This window comes from Sciurus carolinensis, chromosome 1, assembly GCF_902686445.1.
Source record: "Sciurus carolinensis chromosome 1, mSciCar1.2, whole genome shotgun sequence".
Taxonomy (NCBI): domain Eukaryota; kingdom Metazoa; phylum Chordata; class Mammalia; order Rodentia; family Sciuridae; genus Sciurus; species Sciurus carolinensis.
This window is the reverse complement of record NC_062213.1, coordinates 167008855-167026344: the sequence shown is the minus strand read 5'-3', so window position 1 is coordinate 167026344 and position 17490 is coordinate 167008855. Positions and strand designations below refer to the sequence as shown.

The 17490-nt window shown below is 44.2% G+C and overlaps 1 protein-coding gene across 15 annotated transcripts in view; it reads right to left on the bottom strand.

The window, feature by feature from the left end:
- Lrp8 (LDL receptor related protein 8) overlaps positions 1-17490 on the bottom strand; it is a 75634-nt gene that overhangs the window by 5768 nt on the left and 52376 nt on the right. For 10 of the 15 annotated variants that reach the window (XM_047561491.1, XM_047561532.1, XM_047561507.1 and 7 more), the window contains 10 exons: positions 14394-14568; positions 12737-12964; positions 11765-11883; positions 11406-11545; positions 9852-9993; positions 8776-8928; positions 7740-7964; positions 5599-5667; positions 1745-1917; positions 657-833 (listed from right to left, as the gene is read on the bottom strand). In XM_047561491.1, coding sequence (XP_047417447.1) covers positions 657-833; positions 1745-1917; positions 5599-5667; positions 7740-7964; positions 8776-8928; positions 9852-9993; positions 11406-11545; positions 11765-11883; positions 12737-12964; positions 14394-14568 — 1601 coding nt within the window. The remainder of the gene's footprint in view (positions 1-656; positions 834-1744; positions 1918-5598; positions 5668-7739; positions 7965-8775; positions 8929-9851; positions 9994-11405; positions 11546-11764; positions 11884-12736; positions 12965-14393; positions 14569-17490) is intronic. The other 5 variants (XM_047561550.1, XM_047561568.1, XM_047561595.1 and 2 more) reach the window with 2 other exon arrangements.

The window sequence follows — 17490 nt, the reverse complement described above, 5'->3', positions numbered from 1 at the left end:
CTAAATACTGATTTCCTCATTCTGTTAACTTTGTTCTCTGTACCTGGCAGGAGCTTATTATTACTCGGGCCTTAGTCTCCTGGAGTAACTTACTCTAAGTCATTCCTTCTCTGGAAATAATGCCACATACAGAGTGCTTTGTAATTTACAAAGTGCTATCTTGCTTGAACTTTTTAAGCTCAGGAGGCAGATGGAATAGGGGTTATTCTTGTTTTACAAATAAAAGTAGAGAGAAATGACTAAGATCACAGGGCTATGGAATGCTGGAATTGGGAGTCATCTTTTTACTGAAAGCTCAATGCTTCAAGCACTGTGCTCCTTCTGATCTTTAAAAATTGTTAAGCAACTGTTTGCTGGGATAGGCCGAGGCTAAGGATCCTCAAGGCCATCTGCTAACCTTTCTCATTTGCTCAGCTTCCTCTATCATGTCTCCTCTTTATAAATAATTTGCTTCAGCAGAAGTTCTGTTTGCTCCATACTCAGTCACATTTTGCCACATGCCATTTCTTGGTCTGCCACTAACCCAGGTTTCCTCTTCGCCCCACCCGGCTTACAGTTTGCAGCCTTCCAAGACCAGAAAACCTTCTAGGATTGGCTGCACCTGCCTAGGTTCAGGCCCTCACCAGCCCCTCAGGCTCAGAGTGGCACTGCCCTACCTTGCACTTGACGACAGGCAGCTCGGAAAGAGGGTTCTTCGGGAGTTGGTGCAGCTGTGACCTTGGTTCCCCCGGCAAGACAAAAAGTTCCTTGAGGGCAGGGGCTGGGTCTTCCAGTTCTCTGGTCTCCCCAAGACAGGGCTCTGCCCACAGTGGGCGATCAAAGCTGCTGATTGCCTGACAGGGGGATGTACTGGATGACCTCTGAGGTCACACTCAGCCCCCTGACTGCTATACAACAATACCTGCTCCAACCACGCTGTGGTTTTTGCTTCCCCAACAAGTCATGCTCTTCTGTGCCTTTAAGCCTTTGCACATGCTCTTTCTAGAATGCCATTTCCCTCCTTCTCTACCTGGAAAATTGCTATTCATCTTTCCAAGATACAGTTCACCTGTTCCCTTCTCTGTGAGGCATTCCTTTCCCAATTCCCCAGACAGAATAAATAGCTCCCTCATTGATATTTCCATAGTATTTTTGTTGGAAGCCAGATATGCTATGCTAGGCACCAGGAAAACAGATTAATCACATCAGATCCTGCCCTCAAGGATCTCATATTCTAGAGGGGACAAATGGACTGCAGTGTGACAGGTGCTGGGATGGAGAGTGGCCCATGGACTAGGGGAGAACAAAGCAAGCCAAGAAAAGCTTCCTAGATTAAAGAACTCCTAAGCTTCCACCATGGCACTTAGCACACAGTTGTACAAGTGTACATTAGCATCTCTTAACTTCCCCACCAGCAACTTGGGAGCAAGTGCATTTCTTAATTACTTTTGAACACTTGATGTCTAATGTGGTGCTTGGCATATAACTGGCATGCAGTGTTTGTTATAATGAATACATTCAAATTAAATGGCCACAGTTGCCCTTCTAGCCCAAACACACTGAAAACTACTCAGCAGAAAGAAAGGCCTCTGGCTTCTTTACTGCCAGGGAGAGGCTCTAGGTTCCCCAACAACCTACCTCAGGATATCTGTGTTCCCCAGTGCCTGGTACCTGGTGGGTTCTTGAAAAATGTTGAAGGAAGGGGTGGGGAAAAGGAAGGAAGGGAGGATGGAAGGAAGAAACTCTCCCAGCAAGGAAGACTTACTGCAGGATAGACATGGCCAATCTGAGCAGTCCTCCCTATATGGAGCTCATCTTCATCTTCTTCTTCTGTTGTTTTCCTGTAGACTGGGTTGTCAAAATTCATGCTCTTGGTGTTCTTCCTCTTCCAGTTTCTCCAGATCAGGTAGCCGCTCATACATAGGAGAGCTATTACGGCTAGAGGAAGGGACACATTATACTGGACATCCAGGAGGCTCCGACTCATGGCCTAAACCTCAGTGCAGATCCTCCTGGCTCTCCAACTTCACTGCCCCTTGCTTTTTGGGTACTGCTTCTGTGTTCCTTTTCTGCTGTTTGGAAGCCCTTTTCTCGCTACTCGTCCTTCAAGATCCACCTCAAATGACAAGTCTTTCCCATCTGCTTTAAGCAGAGTCTATTGCTCCTTCATGTGTGCTCCCAGACTGTGGAATCTTACTTTACAGAGTTGTTCTCCCAGCGCAATTGAACCCGGGAGGAAGAGATTGTCTTACTTATCTCTGTGTACCTAGTGCCTAGCACTGAAGAGGTGCTCAGTGACATGGGCAGAATGAATGAGTCAGTTTCTTTCCTGACCTTTGCCCTATGGCTGCTGCTTCCCTGAATCTCTAAGAAAACCATTCTTTCCCCAAATTAGAGGGTAGAGAGTGGGATGAAGTGGGGTGTTTTTCCCAAAGTTAGGGCCCCACCAAAAGAAGGGCAAGACTAGAAGAGGACACAGAGGGCAACACAGGCTTTGAGTTAGAATAAAGGAATATATTAGTGAGTAAAGAGGGGAGCACTCTTTAACAGAGCTGGTCAAAAATGGCCAGCAGCTTCATAAGGCAGTAATAATCTAAGTACTCTAGTGGAGGCTGGATGATCACTATTTAGGATATAAGATGCTATTATATCATCCTGTTATTGATGGGTTTCTGTTTAAGTAAGATGATGATAATTGATACCCACTAAGGCAGGGGCAAGGCAAGGATGGTCGTTATCACTGCCACTATTTAAAGTCCTTGAGATCTAGCTGTACAGTAAACCAGATGATAAATTGAAAATTGAAGGGTATAAATGTGGGAAAGGAAGAAACCAGACTGTTGTTACTAACAAATATTTGTATGTTTAGAAAGTTTCAGAGAAGCAGGTGAAAAAGTATTAGAAATAATTTTAGTTTGTCAAGAATCAATATAAAGCTAGGTGTGGTGGCTCATGCCTGTTATCCCAGTGGCTTGGGAGACTGAGGCAGGAGGATCACAAGTTCAAAGTCAGCCCCAGCAACTTAGCAAGACAGTGTCTCTAAATAAAAAATAAAGCAGGCTGGAGACGTGGCTCAGTGGTTAAACACCCTAGGTTCATCCCTGGTACCCAAACAAAACAAACAAAAAAAAAGAATCAACATAAAAAGTCAATAGCTTCCTTTTTGTGGTCAGCAATAACCAATTAGAAATGTAATGGAATAAGAATATAATAGCCCAACAAAAAACTATAAAATACCTCGAATAACCTGATAAGGAATGTGCAAGTCTTATGTGATCCATAAAATTATTCTAAAAGGCATAAAGAAGACTGAAATAAACAGAGATGTGATGGTCCTGGATAGGAAACTTCGATATTGTAAAAATGTAAATTCTTCCCACTTAAATTTATATATCCAAAATGATTTCAATAAAAATTCATCATAATTTTTATAGAATCAACATGATTATTCTAAAGTTCCTCTAGAAGAGAAACTGAATGAAAATAGCCAAGAAAATGCTAAATGCTGCAAGCATAACATATCACAGAGTACTACGAGTATATAGGAATAGAAAAACAACTTGTAGAGGAGAATAAACAGCCCGGTATGCACAGGTATGTGAGTAAGATGGCAATTCAAGTCAGAAAGTAAAGGATAGACCAATAATGGTTTTGGAGAAACTAGATAGATAAGTAGGAAAAAAATAGTTAAATCTCTTTCTCACACCATGTAGTCTAAAGTAAATTCCAAATGGAAAGATCTAACTACTAAAAACTATTAAAGTATAAGAAGAAAACACTGGGAGATATTTTAATAAAATTCAGAGCAAGGGAGGCCTTCCTATGCAAGACACAGAACTCAGAAATTATAAAAGATGAACAGATATGAAACTTACACATTTTAATTTATGCATGGCAAAAGATACCATAAACAAATATAAAAATCAAGGAGCAGATTGGAAGAAAATATTCAACACATATATTATAAAGGTTTTAAATATTCATTTGGTATAAATATTTCTACAAATAAAAAATGAATAGAAAAATGAGATTGTGAATAGAAAATTCATAAAGGATGAAATGTAACTGGGTCAATAAGCTTATGAAAAGATATTCTCTCAGGGAAATATCTTCCACCTCTCATATTAGCAGAAATTTAAAATATTGATTATGTTAGGGTGGGTTATATCAGTGAAACAGCATACATGTCTTTCTCTAAAGAGCACAGGATGATAGGAATAGGGTTGATTTGTTTTTCACTCACTCCACTCAAAATAAGGCTGGAATAAAAGTCTCCATTATCTTTTTCTGGTGAGGCCTTTCAAGGTCAATTCAAATGCTCTCTTCTCTAGAATTAACTTTCCTTCCCACTGTTCCTCCATAGAAATATCATGCCTTTATTATATCATGTGTCTCTACCTAATCTGTCATGCCTCTGTTATATATTAATATCTACCGTGTATGACTTATTATGATTAACTCTGATTAAAGACTGAAAGTTCTTAAAGTCTTTATCTTTTTCTCCTCTGCACTCTTAATACAGCATCTCACGAAGGGGAGAAGTTTTTAACACATTCACTGACTAACTCACCACCATACTGAGGATTCTCAGGGTCAAAGGACAAAGTCCCTATCCCAGAGGTATTCATGGGCAAGTAAAAGAAAACAAACTGTGAATGGACAACCACAGTTCAAAGATACTGTGAAGGTGGCATGAGAGAGATGAAGTACAGGGGACCATGTGAACATGGGGCGGAGGAGTGAATCAGCTCCACAGTTCTGTGTGGGGTCGTAACCAATGTTGTACTCTGGCCACATTGAACTTCTCGTTTAATGTCCCCATTCCTATCCCATGCCATTTCCCATTCCTGGCTTTGCTCATGCTGTCTTCATGCTTGGATGGCTCTCTATTTTTTCTTCACTTGGCTGACTCAGCCCATGTATCATTTCACCAGGAAACCTACCCTACCCTTTTCCTTTTCCCAGTCTAAGTATTTCCTCAACACTTTCATTAAACTCAGTGCATAGCTAAGTCTTAGGACTTACCATGTCATAATACGCTTATCTATGTTATATGTGTCTCTTCAACAAGACTTAATTTGGGCAGGACCAGACCAAGTCTTATCTTTAATCTCTAATCACTTTTCCTCCCCTTAATCACAGTTTGGCACATAGTAGCTGCTTCATAAATGTTTGTCGAAAACCAGAAAGAAAACAAAACAGTATGACCTATTCGAGGAATGGCAAGCATCTCTACTCATTAGTTCAACAAATATTTAATTTAATTTTCTATCATGTGCCAGACATTGCTAGGACAAGGGAGAGTGGTGAGCAAGAGAGATGCCAGCCCTGTCCCCAGGGAGCTTTCAGTTGGGTTTCATGTGGTGGGAGTGCACAGTATGAATGAGAAGGGGTGGGACATGCAAGCTGGATCATCACCTGGGGCCAGGTCCTAAAGAGCCTTATGTGCCAGGCTAAGAAACCAAATTAAATCAGGCCCAGGAGGTGACAGGAAGGCTGTGGGGGCAGAATGAGTCAATGGGGCAAGTCAGTGTGACATGTTCTCCTCCTCCTAGTGCCTTTTCCCAAGAGCTAGGCAGGGTTTCTCTTTTCTCCCCAGTGACCTGGGGCCACACTCACCTATGGGCGTGATAATCCCAATGACAGCAGCAGTAACTGTCGAGCCCATTTTGCCGCCTTCATTCCCATCTGCAGAACACAAACATTTGCAGAATGATACTCCATTACTGTGAGTTCAAGCCTTTACTGGCCTCAAGCAGTAAGAACTACCCAACTGCTTTTTGTTCACACTCTAAATGATAATTGGCTAAGGTTTAATCATGCAGTCTTCCTAAATGCTATCCAACTTCTGTGAGGCAAGCGAGACGGACATTATCTCCATTTCACAGAGGGGGAAATTATGTCTTAACCGGTAAGTGGCAGAGCTGGGACTTGAACTCAGAACTGGCGACTCAAGCCCCACACCCTTCCCACAGCAACACAATGGTAGGAAGCTGGGGAGTGTGGAAGGCAGGGTGAGCACTTAGATCTTCACTTTGCTGACTGACTGGATCAACGGCATGTTTCAGCCACTGTTCATTGCATTGTCTATTGTTGCTGGTGGTCTGTCTGTCCACCTGTATTACTAGTTTATTTTTCTTAAGTAATTAAAATGGGGCATAATAAGGGCATAATAATGGAATGGAATCAAGAGCCCAGGTTTTTGGGTCAGAATTTTGGGCTCAAATTTCATTTTACTACTCATTACTTGTGTGACCTTGAGCAAATTTATATAAGTATAGATATAGATGTATATGTCTGTATCGATATATAAATGAAAATACACATATCATGTTATATTTCTTTATCTTGAAAATGGAGATAATGTCATTACTTTCCTCATAGATATATGTAAGGATTAAATGAAATAAGTCATATAAAATACTAGCACAGCACCTGATACAACCTTGCCTAGGTCAAAGAGGTCGTGCATGGGTTAGGGGTTGTTGTGAGGCCTAAATCTAAAAATATATGTAAACACACATTCTAAACTGGAAAGTGCTTGGAAAATGTCCTGTATTTTCTAAAAGGTATGCTGTGTCATCCCTTCTCACTCTCACAAATATCTTCACTGTAGCATATTTACAGTCCTTTGTAGTTTAAAAGCATTTTCCCATTGGATCCTCTTAACAGCCCGATGAGGCATGAAGAGGAGCTGTTATCCACGTTTGCTCCAAGCAAGGAGATGACTGTTCCCTGGCAATGGCCCACATCCTATCCTTCAGGGTGTCTGTTTCTCTGAGTCACCTCAAGCGAATCTAACTATTGAAGGGAGAAGGGAGCTTGCACTGCGGACAAAACTAACTGTGCCAGTGCTGCCGGCCTCTCGTTCTGGGGCCACAGCAAATGCTGGAGGGTGAAATTAAACCTACAGCTTGACAAGGCCCATGGGGAGAGGCTGGTCAGAGGCTCTGGCCCCAGATGATAGGGACTGGAATTCATGTGCTCCACTTGCCTCTCCAAACTTCAGGGTGAGTCCTCAACTCTAGAAATCCAGCTTTTGCTGGTAAAACAGGCCTAATCAGAAAGGTGTCACCAGGCTGCTTGGTTTCTGGGCCATCCATGAACAGAAAAAAATGTTAAACGATAGTTTATCCTTTTAAATGAACTCCCCCTGGCAGGTAACTCAATTAAAAAGGTATTTGCTCATTAATGAGATAGAACAGTTCTGGCAGTGACAATTACTATTCCCAGTGATTTAATAAGTGGTGAACTTAATTATTTTCAGCCCAGGGTCTGGAAACAGGAATGAGCAGACCATAGCTAAGGATGTCACTACTTGGGCAGCTCACTGGGGATGCTGGGAATTGAGATCAGAGCTTCCCACCCTGTGGGACACCCCTTCATACACGTGTTAGTACCTCATAAAATGCAAACGTACATCCAAGCAGCAGAGGCTGTTTGCGTACTTCCCTTTACACTACCTCCTTTGTCTCTCCTGGCTATCTTGGGAAGCAGGCAGGGAGTGGGCTGTTATTATTTCCCCTTTGTAGGGGAAGAAACTGAGGCTCAGAGATTAGGATAGAGGTTTCCTCCAGACCCCGCATAGTTTAGGGGCACCTATGACTCTTAAATCATGGTTGGTATTCTCCTTCCCTCTGCTTCTTCCTCAGAGACGTACAGTATTGCACTCTGGTGTGATCTCTCTTCCCACACATTTCCATCTTGGCTCCCACAGGACCCTCCCATGTCATGAAAGAATGCAGAGATCATTTGCTTACAGTGCTGGGAGTGGTTGCTGGTTGCAGGGCTTGGGGTAGACGGGTTGATGCTGGGAGCCCTGGGGACACTAACTGAGCTTGGGACTGCAGCTGCCAGGCTTGGTGCTTCTGTGCTGTGATTCTGGTAGGTGGGGCTGTGGATGGTGGTCCCAGTGGCTCTTGTGGTGGCAGCTACTGTCCTTGATGTAGTAGAGGCTAACGTCGTAGTTGAGGTAGATTGAGGTGCTAGAGGGGAAAGACCGGGGAGGTCACTTGGACAGAGAATTTTGTTGCTTTAGTTCCTAAGTTATCACCTCAATGAGTTGCATGCTTATTCTCGTGGCTTAGCTCACTCTGGTGAGACCCTGCTTTATCCCCCTGAATAGGCCATGATCTTCTCTTCAGCTAAATCCTAAGCACTTCACTTTGATTCAAAAGATGAGTCACTAAAACCATGCTATATAGAATTAAGTGTGGGAAGCTGGTCATGGTGACCTATGCCTGTAATCCCAGCATCTCGGGAGGCTAAGGTAAGAGGATCATGAGTTCAAAGCCAGCCTCAGCAACAGCGAGGCAGTAAGCAACTCAGTGAGACCCTGTCTCTAAATAAAATACAAAATAGGGCTGAGGATGTAGCTTAGTGGTTAAGTGCCCTTGAGTTCAGTCCCCAGTACTCAACACCCCCAAAAAAGAATTAAGTGTGGGAAATATCACTGTAAAAGACTAGAGGGAATATATATATATATATATATATATATATATATATATATATACATATATATATATGTATATATACATATATATAATAAAAATAGATAGAGTCTTAAATGTATATAAGTATTTTTTTCTTGGGAGAAGAGAAAACTTTGACAGGACTCTGGGGACATGCACATTCAAGGAAGGTAAAAAAAAAAAAGGAGCATCCAAAGCAAAAAGTAGCCAAAAAAAGATGGAGGAAAACTTGAAGCATACTGTGTCCCAGAAGTCAAGAGGGAGATTTCTGCAGGGGAGGGTTCTGGCACTGCCAGGGGCCACCCCTCCTGGAAGCTCTGCTTACCTCGATAGCACCTCTTCATGTCTGGGCCCAGCCACATAGTGTCAGGACAGGCACATGTGTACTTGGGAGAGTGGCTGGAGATTTGAGGAGCAGGAAGGCACAGGTACTCACAGCCTCCATTGGGCTGGGCACTCAGCTCACAGGCATCTGCAGCTAATGGCAGAGACAGAGGGAGAGTGAGTTAGGGTACCGATAGGACATATCAAGTCTTCCCACCTCCCATTGATGAGGCTTCTCCCACTGGGCTTGCTCAAAAGCTTTCCCTACTCCCCCTGCACCATCCAGGGCCTGGCACGTGTTATGCAAGCACTCTACCAACTGAGCTACACCCCAGCACTCCCTACAATTTTACTGGGTAACTTCCAACACTGTACCTAGTGCTTTATCTCTATTCTTATTTGACTCTTAATAATTCTGACAGGTGGGTATTATGATGGATTCCAAAAACTCATGCTCCCACCCCCACACCCCATGACATATATGCCATGTCACTGAGTTAAATTTCTAGATCTAGAATCAGGCACTAGTCTTACTGTAAGGCACAGTCTTACTTTACTTCCCCAACTTCACCCTGGCAGCTGACACTTCAGTTGTAGTTAGAATTAGTATATCCTAGTGATAGAGGAGAAGACAACCTAGAGGAATGAGCCTGGATTCTATATCCAGCCAACCACTGGCTTACTATATGGTCCTGTGACACGTAAGTTCATACTATGAAAAATGGGCACAAACAGAAAATGAGAAGTCATGCATCATAGCAGAACTCTGGAATCTGATCTGAATTTAGGTTTTAGTTCTACTACCTGCTAACATTAAGTTACCTCTCTGAACCTTAGTTTCCTCAGCTGTTAAATGAGAACAATAGCTACCCTTTGTAGGATTGGTAAAACTAAGAAATTTATATATCTATTTATACCCAGACTTATTTCACAAAGAACTTGAGGCAAAATAAGACAAAATATGTGATGATAAAGCACTCTATAAACATGCTGAACTGTGACATGAACGTAAACATAGTCTGCTTCATGGCAGGAGAGGACCAGGAGACTAGGGACCAGAAACCAGGGAAGGCTCACCTCTTGGCTGCTTCAGTTCATGGAAGATGACAATATCATGTGGGTTGTTGAGGTTCTCAGCCAGGATGGAGATTTCCAGGCCATTGAGCCGATTTGCACTGAAAATGGCCTCATTCTCCAGGTCTGTCCAGAACACCTTGTCCTATGGGGTACAGATATGGAAGACAGGAGACCAAGAGTCTAAGCTCATAACCTCAGTCTGAGGGCTTGGCCCCCAAACTATAGCCATAAGAATTGCCCTGATATCTCCCCTGAGCTATCCTGTCCACAGATTCTCTGAGGACTGAGAATTAGACTCTGATCTATGAGGCTGAGAATTAGCCCCTTCTCTCTCTGAGGATCATTTGGTGATTGTGTGCTTCAACCTGAAGGCCAGAAACCAACTCACTAATATTAAGCTGGGCCTGATTCCTGGGCCAGTAGAAACCCAAGGTTAGATCTCTATAAGTTACTTTCATTACTGGGGACTAAGTTTGCAGAGGACGGGTAAGCTACTGAGGGCTATCTGCTACTGGGGCTTCCTATAGCCTCTGATACACATCTGATACACATAAGTCCTTGTGGTTAGTCCATTCAAGCCTACACGTGCATCTGTAGGCAAATCCACAGTCACTGTGGTATAATCATGCATCTTTATCCACAGATCCAGACTTATACCCAAATGTTCACCTATACACATAAAGGCATACTTGTACCTAAATAAGCTTGTCTATATACTGGTGGACATATTTACATCAATAATATGATACAAACACCAGCACATACAGGAATGGATATTTTTACTCTGATGCACTATACATATATATGCATATACACATACTTACACATGCCACAAATATGCTCAAGCATATATACGAGTGTTCAAACCTGTCTTTTGAAGCAGGGACTGAATTTATAGAGGTGGAGATTTGCCCACAATTCCAAAACAATGCTGAGTGAAGCTACTCCAAGAAAATATTACCAATGCCCACCACAGACCACTGTCTCCTCACTTTTGGGTGGCAGAGTTAGTTTCAGGGAAGAGACTGGTGTGTAGGATCTTGGTAGATTCTGTCTTCCTTGTTCCCCAGGAAGAAAGGTTGTTGGGGTCAGGGCACAGGAGAGCTCTGACTCCTCACCCTCTGGGGAGCTCCTGGGGACTGGGATAGTGTCTGATTCACCTCTATGACCCCAAGGTCTGGTAAAGGTTAATATGCTGAAGTGCAAAGCATCTCTCAGGTCATTTCCTACAGTAAATGATTCTAAGGAAACACATACTCCATCTTCCCTTCCTCCCTTTATTGGGTGCTGGGTGCTGAGGTTGCAGAGAGGAAGCATCCATGGGTAGCGATTCACCTGTAAGAAGTACACTGAGAGGGGCTTCTAGGAATAAAGCACAGGAAAGGCTGCCAGGCCGTTGTATGCAGGCAGCTGTCAATCTGTGTACAAGTATGTCAGTTGGTTCCCTGTTCCTTTGTTTCCTTTGGACAAGTCTCAGGGAGGCATACTGTTTGAACAAGCCCTCTCTAGGCTTCAGCTTCTTGGCAGGGCCAGGCCTCCCTCCACAGGGCTCACCTCAAACACAGCTATCCCAAAGGGGTGGCTCAGGAAGTCAGGGGAGAAAATCAGCATCTTTCTATTGCTTCCACTGAAGTCAATGCTGGACAGCTGGTGCAGCTTGGAGTCCACCCAGTATAATCGCTCATTCAGCAAATCTTGGGGAGGAAGCAGGAAAGGAGGGATCAGGGTTAAGACCGTAGTCTAGATCTTTGCACCTTTATACCTCCCCACTGCCCACATTCCCAGGCCTCAGACTGAACCCAGGCTGGGGCAACAACCATCAGGGAATGAAGGCACTGGTACCATGAGGGGGACCCAGAAACAAGATCCATGGAGCTCCAGTCATCAGGATCAAGTACTAGAGCAGGGCTCACCCAGGGTGATTCCGTTGGGCCATTCAATATTGTCTGATACCAGTGTTTGCCGGTCCACACCATTGAGCCCAGACTTCTCAATCTTGGCCTGGTACCCCCAGTCAGACCAGTACATGAACCTGAAATACAAAAGAACCCAATTTGGCTTCTTGTTAGGGACATGATTGAGGTGGGCTGAGTCACAAAGGCTCAATAACCCACTGAATAGTTAAGGATTATTATGTTGTAGGGACTAGGAATACCTCTGAAATCCTTTGGAACTATCAAATCATAGAATTAGCAGATACTTTAGCCTTCATCTCATTTTAGAATCTGGGGAAGCCTAGACTCGATGAGTCTACATAGCCCCAGCTGAATAGCTTGTGAGCCCATCCTTCCCTTCTTCTGGAAGCTCTAACTAGAGCCTTAGAGTGTGAGTATGGAAAGGGTTCTAAAAGTTCTCTCTTTCTTGGTTTATAAAGGATAAAGTGGACGATCTTCTCAATTGAGTAGCCCTCCCTGCTCCTGAATCCTCAGGCCAATTAGGATTGGTAGCAGCCTAAGATTACTAATCCAAGATAGTGCATTAGATCTCGCCCACTCCTTTGTACATAGTCCCCTTATTAAACTTCATTCTAATTATCTTACTTTGAGTATGCAGTGTGTTTCATGCTGGGACCCTGACAGAGCCATAGTGGAATAGGGCTTGGTGTAACTACAGTTTTGGGGACAGGTATGGTGTGTCTCCTTTGAGACATGCCAATTCTGTAACACAATGGAGTGCAGAGTTGCAGGAGAACCCTGGCAAACAATGCCCAAAGAACCCCTGGTCTGGGATTAACAGGACAAAGGTTGTGCATGGACTTTCTTCCCCATGGCCTGTGTCTGAGCAACCCAGAATCTTCTAGATTCCTCAAGATAGCTCTTGTGACAGACATGTGGGAACTGAGCACATGTGGTAGTGGAATGGGAAGTTTAGGTAGGGACACTCACCCTCGCAGGGGATCGACAGCAATGGCTCGGGGTTCACTGAGGTCACGGCTGAAGAGAGTGCATCTGCGGCCACCATCGAGTGTGGCCACTGAGATGGTCTTATTGCCTGAGTCTGTCCAATAGATGTGCTTGTGGACCCAGTCCACGGCCAGGCCTTCTGGAGAGTGTAGCTGCTCATCAATGAGTACCTCTTGCTCTGCCGGGTCACTGGCCTTGTCCATGTAGGCACTTAGGAGAAACCAGAGTTGACTGTGAGCAGATATTCCACCCATAGGCCCATCTGGAGCTGCCTGTGAACCCTTTTTCTTCCCTTGGGATCATGGCAGTGATTTTAGAGGAATTTGGCTAATTTACATTCAACATATTCTTTGAACCACCAGGATAGGTATAAAGGTTTGAATTAGCATAGTCTCTGGTTTGGTGGAGCTCAGTTTCAGAAGGGGACAGAAGCTTGTGACCAGGTACAATGACCATGCCCTCTCTCTGGGTATGTGGTTCCACAGTGTCTGCTGCCATCCATAATCCTGCCTGTCCAATCCCAACAATTCGGGCTGTTCTTGGATGTCCTATGGACACCTTGAACTCAACATGTCCAAACCTGTTCATCCTCATTCCCATTCCTTTGGTTAAACAGACTGTCTACACCCCAACCCCAGATCTTCCTCCAGTTTTTCTCACCTCAAAGAGTAGCATCAAAATCCCTAATCCAGATACCTGAGACTCCCCAAATTAACCCTGGAGTTAATTTTAACTTTTCCTCCTTTAGCCCCATACCCAGTCTCTTCAGTTTCAAATGTTGGACGGGCTTTGTTATAGTTTTATTTCTACATGTGTGGGTGTGAACACAGTGTGTCTGTGTGCTGGGGGGAGGTAGGAATCTAGTAGTTAGAGAATAGCACTTGGGATACTTGCTTCCATCCACCCATCTACCCATCTATCCCTTCATTCTTCCAACAGTGATTCAGTGTCTACTTAGTGCCTGTCATCAACAGTCTTGCCAAGTGGATCTCAGCACAAAAAAGACATGACTTCCCAGGAAGCTTAGACATACAAGGAGCAAGCTGGTGGCATCTGAAATCTAGAGAGAAGCACCTTGATATGCAAGAGCCTCCTGAGTAGTGTTCCACGGCTGTGGTCACACAGTCAGCATGGGGGTGTTTGGGGTACTGCAATCCAGGAAGATTTCTCAGCTCCCAGATTGGGTCAGAGGCTTCCTCTGCACTTTGCCTGCATGATCACCATAATGGATGTTACTATATTTGGGATTCTCCAGGCAGATACCAGGTCTGAGTCATCTTTGAGTCTCTAGAGTCTGACACACAGATATGTGAGCTGCTGTCAAAGTCTTCCACAGGGCTAAGGATTTCTTTTTGGCCCTCGTTAAACAATTCCTGCTTTGCACTTCTCCACTAGAGGTCAGACAAAGCCCAGGCATGTGGGCTGAAAGTAGCTCTCTCACCAGAGCTCCCAGCCAACTCCAGCTGCCCCAGGGGATGAATGAAGTTTTGGGGCTGCCCTAGCCACTGTGATCCTGTATCCATTCCCAAACCCAACTCTCCTGAGAAACCCGAGAGGCAGAGGTCACCCTTCTCCTCCTCTGTCAACTGCTCTTCACCCTCACCCCTCCAAGCCTGGATGCATGAGACATGCCACTCACCTATAGATTTTGCGGTAGGAGAGGTCACACCAGTAGATGCGATTGGTTGCAACTTCCACATCTAGTGACACAACATTCTTGAGCATGGGGATGAGGCGTGAGTAGTCCCGCTTCACCAGGTCTATCTTCCGCACCTCGTGCCGGTTGGTGAAGATTAGGGACGGGCTCTTCCCAGCTGCCATGCAGGGAAATGAGAGAGAGGCTTAATGGAAGAGACAGAGTCTGGAGAATAAGTTTCTGTCACTAGATTGCTGGGTGAAGGCTCATTGTCCTGTAAAATAGGGGTGATAATCCCTACTCCTCAAGTATAGAGAAGCAGATGAAGTGAGTATAAAAAGCACAAGATACAAAGTACCAAGTGTAAAAGGAGTTCTTTCTTTTAATTAAACACCAACTCCCCAAAATCTTTTACAACTCCCCATTTCCTCCTTGGGCTGCACTGAGGCCTTCTGCAGTGTCCAGCCTCATGAGCTACCCTGTAACCCTCCTCGATTCTAGCTAACCTAGCCAGGGCCAGGCTGTGCTGCCTTGACGTTTGCTCACATCCTCCTCTCCACCTGGAATGCATATCTTCCCAGGAACTTTCACCTTCTCTGCCTGAGACCCCACTGACATAGTTCAAGATGGGGCCACCTAACTAAGTAAGTGCCTTAGAAGGACAGCTCAGAATGGAGGACAGAAATCAGATTCTCAAGAGGCTGCTGTGAGTCTTTCATGTTGTAAGTCTTTAGTTTATGGAAGGTGTTTGGGGACATGGCAAGAGATGAAGCTGCAGAGAATAGAGAGCTGGGTGAAGTTCGCTCTTCATCCACAGTCAGTGGCAGAGATGGAACATGTGTGATATCTGACGTAGATTATATACATGCAGTGGACATAATACACAACTGCCCATGTATACACAAAACCCAGTTTGAGAGTTAGGATTAGATTTTAGGAAGATTGTTTAGGATTAGATTTAGGAAGATTTAGGAAGATGTGAGGGTTATATAGGGTACAGTGAACTAGATATACCTGGCTACTCCAAATGGACTGACTCTCCCAGGCTGTGTTGAGATGTATCATTTACTCTTGAGCATCAACACTGACTAAGCGACAGCTCTAAGAAATACCGGTCCCTTGGAGCGATAGCTCCAAGAAATACTGGTTCCAGTCCAAGAAATACCGGTCCAGCTGTCTGTGTCTTCTCCCACTCATGTTTTCCAGTTGACACTCTGCCAACCACCTGGTCCCTGTCACTGTGCCTCTGTGCCAGGCTAACGTGTTCCCTGGGGGCAGGGTGGGACCAGCACAGAGCATGTAAGGGCTGGCACTGGGTGTATGACCTGTGTGTAGTGATGAAGATTTTTTCAAAGAGGGTGGGGGTGAGAGGGAGGCTATGATACAAATAAAGAGCCCAGAAAATAGGGCTCTAAGTGCAGGAAGGGGCAAGGAGGAAAGCTAGCTTCTAGGCCCAGCCCTGCCACTGACAGTCTGGGATTTTCCTCCCCAACATGACAGCAGTGACACTTTACCTCTCTGAAGTTAGGGAGCTAGGTAAGAGGGTATCTCAAGTTGTTTTTAGTGAAAGTTGAGACAGTAAGAGGGACCCTGTGGGTTTATTATTTGCATTTCTGTGTAATTGTACTTTAGATACCTCTATGTATATGCACAGGATTTTGTATATACATAGACAGTTGGGCATCATCTCTACTATACATAAATAATGTGTCATATGTCCTACATGGAGGTAAAAACAGACTATGTGGTGCACATGATGTGAGGGTTATATAGGGTACAGTGTGGGTGGTATATTTTTGGGTTTATAGGTTACATATCAAGCATCATGGCTGCTATGTTGTTATATAATATATTTAAGTGCATGAACTCCAGACTCATGCCTCCAACTGCCTACTCATACTTCTCTTGGATATTTAAATGGTTTCTTATACTCAACATGTCCAAAACGGGCTAACATTCCCCCAAAACTAAGCAGTCACCATCTTTCCCAAGTCCAGAAATAGCAATTCTATTTTTTCAGTTGCCTGATCCAAAACTTTGGAGTCATCTTTCACTCCTTTTTCTCTCACATTCCACATCCAATTTATAAGCAAATCCTGTTGGCTGGCCTTCAAAATATAACCAGCCTGTTCACTTCTCAATATTCCCCTTGCAACCACCCTGGTCCAAGCCAGATCACCTCTCTCTTTACTGCAATAACCTCTCGAGTGGTTTCCATTTCCTTCCTTGCCCTCTGCAGTTTGTTCCCAACACTGCAGCCAGAGTCTGAATGGCACACTATATTCTCCCTCTCATGGAGACCCTGAAGGGTTTCCGTCAGGAAATGGAGTCAGCCCTTAACAATAGTCGAGAAGGCTTTTGGGGATCTGCCCCGAGTCACCTCTCTAACTTCATCTCTTTCTAGTCTCCTTGCTTCAACTATCTTACTCTTCCTTCAACACAATAGGCATGTTCCTGCCTTAGGGCTTTTGTACTTTTGATTCCTTCAGCCTGAAATGCTATTTCTGCAGATAATGGGTGGCTCACTCTTTCACCTCCCTTATGTCTTTACTCAAATGTCACCTTTTTAGTGAAGGCTCCCCTGATCATTCTATTTAAAACTATAACCCACTGCCCTCTAGATTTCCCTATCCCCATTTCCCACTTTACACTTCTCTTTGGCCCCTATCACCATCTGCCATGTACTATGTTTTATCCTGATTTCTTGTCTGTGTTACCCATTAGAATAAGTATACAAGGGGAGATGAGGATTTATGTACTGCTGAATCCCCAGTGCCTATAAAAATATTAGGTGTTTCCTATAAAGAATTGAATGAGGTGAATTAATTCAGTGGGCTGAATTGGTCAATATGGAGGACTACACTTCATGGTTTTTGTGTGGGCTGCTCATACCATGTATGTGGTCCAAGTGTGCCTATTCACTGTGTTGTGCAAGAGTGGTCTCTGTGGGCCATATTGGGAGCTCTGCAGTGTCCGTGTGGGTTACTGTGCAGTACACTGTGTAGGTGATGTATTTTTACACTTTAAGCACTGTGTGTACAACCTGCCTTCTATGTGTGTGCGCGCACATGACCACAACCACTCCTTATATATGTGGGAG